Source organism: Corvus brachyrhynchos, unplaced genomic scaffold, assembly GCF_000691975.1.
Source record: "Corvus brachyrhynchos isolate BGI_N302 unplaced genomic scaffold, ASM69197v1 scaffold101, whole genome shotgun sequence".
NCBI classification, from domain to species: Eukaryota; Metazoa; Chordata; class Aves; order Passeriformes; family Corvidae; genus Corvus; species Corvus brachyrhynchos.
The window spans coordinates 22,135,026-22,140,997 of NW_008237239.1; the positions used below are offsets into that span (position 1 = coordinate 22,135,026).

At 44.0% G+C, this 5,972-nt stretch overlaps 1 protein-coding gene across 1 annotated transcript in view; it reads right to left on the bottom strand.

Annotated features, from left to right (window-relative positions):
• Positions 1-1,694: 1,694 nt before the first annotated feature.
• Positions 1,695-5,972, bottom strand: part of XDH (xanthine dehydrogenase) — a 48,688-nt gene continuing 44,410 nt past the window's right edge. Inside the window, exons 34-37 of the mRNA XM_008630386.2 lie at positions 5,583-5,648; positions 3,824-4,012; positions 3,217-3,384; positions 1,695-2,469 (exon numbers count right to left, since the gene is read on the bottom strand). Coding sequence (XP_008628608.2) covers positions 2,419-2,469; positions 3,217-3,384; positions 3,824-4,012; positions 5,583-5,648 — 474 coding nt within the window. The 3' untranslated portion in view covers positions 1,695-2,418. The remainder of the gene's footprint in view (positions 2,470-3,216; positions 3,385-3,823; positions 4,013-5,582; positions 5,649-5,972) is intronic.

Below are 5,972 nucleotides of genomic sequence, written 5' to 3' on the forward strand. Positions count from 1 at the left end.
CTACACCCTCAAAACCAGTGTTTTGCAACCCTGGTTTTATACCATTGCCCTCCCCTTGGGTTTGATATAATTAACATCCAATTCCAGTGCACCCCAAAAGGAAGGTGTTCCCTCCCTCCATCAGCTGAGCAAGGGAATCAAGAGGGCCCCAAGCTGGGCTGGGCGTGAGGGCCAGGGCTGGTGCCTGGAAGAGAGTGGCTCACTGGTGCTGCAGCAAAACTGGCCCTACAGGTCTGCTCTGAACAGCCTGCTCTGACCACTGCATGTACACAAAACTTGGCAAATGCACTTCCAATTAACTCACAAAGCAAATAGCAAAACAGAGACTTGATACGTCTAATTTAAAAAAAATTCACCTGACCAGGCAGTCACTGCGACTGTGTGAGATACTCACAAACCCATCATGAAATGATGAAAATTCCAGAACCAGGGGGAGAAAGAGCACCTACTCATCCTGCTGGTGACATCCCACCATGTCCCAGGACTCTCACAGGCAGCAGGCCTATCGTGAACAGTTGCCACTTTCCCGTGGAACAACACTGGGAGCTCCTTGATATCCCACTCTGTCTGTGTTTCCCCATGCTCTGCATTAACACACATTACCTTTGTATTTCTCACCCTGATCTGAGTGAGCATGTCCAGCAATCTCACGAGGTGGAATTCACAGAAACAGAGCTGATACCAATCTACCTTACAGACTTTGTGTTTTGCATCCTTCCCTGGTCACCCATGAATGTGGATACACAGGCTCCAATAGCTGTTCTTTCACATAAATTATCACGTTTTCTTCTCTGAGAGGTTTTTTACATATTACCGACTTTCAGGAGAAAACAAAAACGTGTTCTTGCCCAGTACCTCAGAGCTTAAGAAACACCAATATCGTATTTCAATTAATAAAACAATTACATAGCAAGCTCAATTGGCACAAAATACTTCCTGCAACTCACATACACAAATTCCCTTCTTCTAGATGGTAAATCCATAACATTTAAGTTGAGAAATAAACCTACACCTTTCCAAGCAGTATACCCTGGAGTGCTTAAAAAAATTTCACACTGAAGCAGGAGGCCAGCTTTTAGAAGTTTGTATGTGAGCAAAATTTTATATAAGGACTTACATCCTCTTGCACCATATTTTTTGATGGCCCTGGGAGTGCAAAGAGAAAAAGGACATTTTAATAAAGCTGTGGGCCAGAGAAACAGATAAAAGTTTGCAAATGATAAGCAGGCACAGTACGTGGCTGACACCATCTAGAGATAACATGGTGCTCCAGTGTTGAATCTGACAGTGACAAAACCTGTCGGGAGGGATTCCCAGCACTAAATCCAACATGAAAAATATATTCAATCCAAGTGACACCAGGTCATCACACAGTCAGCACATTTTTTAGACAAGCAGTCCCTGTGGCAAAATGTACCCATTCTCTTACATTCAGCAAAACTAAGAGTTCTCTTGGAAAGAAGGCAAGGCCATGACAGCAAGGGATTGATCCTAGAGGGCACCCAGAGCCAGCTAATCCCCAGCTGTGTCCAACCTCCTTGTACCCCTTGCTAAGGCTGGTATAAATTGCCTTGGGAAAATCAATAAGCAAATTTCTCTGTTACTCCAAGGTCTCTGATGTCCTTTCTTATTTAAAGGATGGGGAAAGATGCGAAGGTGTGGGATGGGAAAAGAGTGGGTCAAACAAAGCAGCATCTTGCTGGAAGTCCTCTTGGTATATTTAGTTTTTATCTTTAATCAGAGAAGACAAGGTAGCACTTGAACTAAGATCTCGTTAAAGCCCAGGTGCGGACAAAGCAACAGTCATTGAACTTGGCGTAAATCAGTTACTGGTCACATTTTAGCCTTTTCCTCTGGAACACTTTTGTTACACAGGTAAGACCATCTTCATTAGCCAACATCAAAAGTCCTGCTCATCTCCCTCTAGGATGTACCTGGCGTTGTGTGCAGAGGGGACACGGCAGGGTCCAGCCCTCAGCACCTCTTACACCTTCCCCATCTTAGCTAGAGGGCTCTGTGTCTGGGCTCAACACATTTAAGTCCTTTTTGGCATAGCATCACAAGGTGATACATCTTTTCCCTTTAGCAGGAAAAAGAAGAAACAACCACCTTGCTATTTCACATTGGCTGTTAAGAAGCGTCCTTGCAGCAATTTTATAGGAAACCTATAAGATTTTTCAATTACACCTGGATAACATCACCTTCCACTTCATTTGAATTTACATCACAGCTATAATCTGGCAGCAATTCCCTCTCGCAGAGAAAACAATGATTGGACAATTAAATGTGAAAGCTCCATGAACCAGTGGGTGAGCCACATGAACACAGATATTTTTTTTCTCCATTATAGTCCTGCTGCCTTGTGGTTCCTCTGGTGTAAGCTCAGTTTCAGCAGAGTTTGCTCCTCAAACTTTCCTCTTACACACGCACACACCATGGCTTAAAGGTCCCTGGCTCAGCAGAAGGGCACTGTAAAGAGAAAAAAATAATTGAATTAGCAACAAATGAGGGTCCTGTCCAGGGTTCAGCATGTCCCACCGTGCTGCTTTTGAGGTGGGGGACTTTGTACATGTGATGATAGGAGCTCCTATCCCAGTTTTTCCAAACACAGAGATGTTTGTCTCGTGGCACTTCTGATAGAGGCCTGATGGTCAACTCTTACAGAGCCCTGTGACAACACTATGATAGAGGAGGAGCCCATGAAGAGCCAATGACAGGGATAACTCCTGCACTCCTTCAGTACAAGTCCACAGCCTCTAAGGAGACTCCTGTGGCCATAACATTGAGAAGAAAGGAGTATTTGAAGGACTGCCTTTCTCTCCCTCCCTTTCTGAGGGACACCACTAAATCACAGCATGGCCCTCACCATATGTGATGATTCTTTGAGAGATGATAGTCAGGAGCATCAGGACAAGCAGTCAGTGCCTTTGTTCCACAGACAACACTTGGAGAATGGAATGGACTGAATTTCAAAGGTACTGCACAGTAGCCCTTCCTGCAGTGGGAGCCTTAGCAGTACTGGGCTGCGGATTTGGCTCTCAGCTGGTGGCAGGTTAAATGAAGGGTAACACCCACAAAACAAAACCCATCTAGTGAAGCAGGGACACAGCCTCCCCATCCTGCCCTAATCCCAGCCCCGGGCCCCTGTGACTTCCAGGCACACTCCCCGTGGGACAGGCTAGCCAGGGAGCAGACTGTGAGACCAGGGGCTGTTACCATTTTGGTGAAGATGTCCACGCAAGCATTGCGGATCCTCTCTGGGGTGGCAGGGCTGTCCAGCCTGAATGCCTCCGTCAGACCAGAGTCCTTCCTTGCTGAGTAGATGGCATCTTTAATGGCATAAAACACTGAGGCAGACAGGAACAGAGGTGGCTCTCCCACAGCCTAGACAGAGCACAAGCAAGAGTGAGGCTTTGCCTTCCAGATGGGAACCTCAGTCTACCAGATGTGCTCAGTGAGGAAACATGAAGCTAAAACAGCTTCCAGTGTGCCAGGTGGGAACAGTGAGGAAAGACTGAGCTAAAACAACCCTCAGTCCAATTAAAGAAGAAACAGGAAGAAAACACAAGCTTTCTGACACAGCAAAGCCACTTCATTTCTGTCTAATGGACAATCACAGTAGCAATGTGCAGGTTATTTCAGTTCTTCCTAACTAGAAAGGATAGTACACACATTTCTGATAAGAAACAGAAAAACATCCTGCCCTCAGAGTAACCACAGCATAATGAGATGAACTGTTTAGACACACAGAATCATTACTTCATCCCACTCAGCTTCGCAGTGTTATGGGACAGTAAGAGGCAAACAGATGTCACAGGCGTACCTTGGATGAGTAAACTGCCTTGCTATTGGGGCAGTCCCGGAGAAGAGACACATAGAATTCTGTTGGGATGTCTCCAAATGCCGGGATTTTGTACATGCCAGGCCCTCGAGTGTACAAGTTCCCTTCAGGAGAGTAGCGCAGCTCCTCCATGGTGAAGAGCCCAATGCCCTGGACAAATGCTCCTTCTATCTACAAACACATCCAAACAAGGTTACATTCCCTTTGTTGTTGTTCTTCCCTGCACAAGGACAAACAGTTATGACATCCACCAGGGTTTTCAACCCTCCCCACCTGAGTCAGATCCTGCTTTTTATCTCTAAGTCCTTGTCCCTTCTGCTGGGTACAATCTTTGCACAATCCCTGTGTTCCCACATAAATGTGGCTGCATTTCCCTGGGAGGTGAAGCAATTTACAAATACATGCAAACAGATTTTCTGTAAACACAGGACAGGAATTTTCTGATGAAGCAACAGAAAAAAAATAAAAATCAGTTATAAAATACTGATTTCTTCCCAGGCAGGTGAACACTGAATGAGTTGAACCTGATAATTCAAAGGACAAGTAGACTAAAAGGACTAAAGATGAAACATCTGAAGGCAAACTATTTCATGCTTTCTATTTCAGTATAAACTATTTCTGAAGTGCTGCTAAGTATTATCAGGTCACCAGCATAGACACCTGCAAAAACACTCCCATATCAATTTAAGTACTAAAAAACTTCTTTACATATTTTTTCTACTGTGAATTTTAGGAGAAAAAACATTATGAGAGCAGGATGTGCTTGAACAGCCCTGCACAAAGCAGCTCTGCTCTCTGTGCCCACTGAGATATTTGACAGCCAGAGCAGTCTAAAGATTTGGCACAAGCATTCATTGACCCATCTCTGTGTACTAGTGTTCCTGCACTCAGGCCACATCCTTTCTCTTTTATGCCCCCAGATCCTCTGCAGCAATTCATGGAAGGACACAGGAATTTAAGACCACTTTGACAGGCTCCATTTAGCCCATCTCTCAACTCCCAAACCTAAAGTGACAAGCTGCAAAGACAGAAAATCTCTTTCTCCCCTTGGACACTACCAAAAAAAAAAATCTCTTTCAGAAAAACTGTCACTTTCAAGGAGGTTTCATTTTAGCTGTAGCAGAGCTCTGCAACTCATGCTCTCCTGTCATCCCAAATCCTGCAGCAGTTTCATTAGAGTTACACCGTATCAACATCTAGAGTTAGCCAGGGAGCTAAGATGGCTAGATAAGCATATGTCTAACAATTCATCTCTTGGTCTGTCAAACAACCCTGTGTTTTTTACCTTTATCTGCTAAGAGATATTGTGATTATTACTGCACAAAATTTTGAAGTAATCTTGTGCCTGCCCAAGGACTTCACAAGATAAGTACCTGGTCCAACTTCCTGTTGAGAACTCTACACAGCAGCAGCTGGAGGACAGTCTGCCACACTCCTTAGTCACAGGAGAATTTTCACTAAATTAAATAAACTTAATATTGACAGATAGAAGTATAAATATCAGGTGTGGGATTTAGCCTGAAAGACATCACTGGAGTGGTAACTGGACAATATCCTGTAGTCTTAATATCCAAGCCAAAAAACCCCAAACCCTAACAGAATATTCCCCTATGTAATTCTGCGCCAAGTTTAAAAGGTGGTGTTTGCAAAGGCGCAGCCTGGAGAGGGATAATAAATAGAAAAACCAGAGAGCAGTGTGATTGCTTTAACATGATGGAAATAGCAACACTTTTTCACTTACCTGTCCTATATCTATGGCTGGGTTCAGACTGGTACCAACATCCATAACAATGTCTGTGCGAATGTTCTAAAACACAGGAATAAAGGGTAAAGCAACACAGGTCACTGAAACTGGTACACCGTGGTCTCATGTGAGGAGGAGTATCCAAACACTATCCCATGCTTGGACAGTGTTCTATAATCTTATCTCAGATGAACTCCTCATACTGACTTTTAATCTGAGTTCACCCCAAAAGTAAATCAGAGGAACTCACTGCAGTTTTCCCTAGAGGTTCAATGGGCCCAGTTAATATTAATTCCAAGATGCTAGTCTGTACCTGAGCATAACCAGCTAGGTTGATTCTGACGATAATTTTTTCTTCTTTTTTTTTTTTTTTTTTTTTTTTCCTTT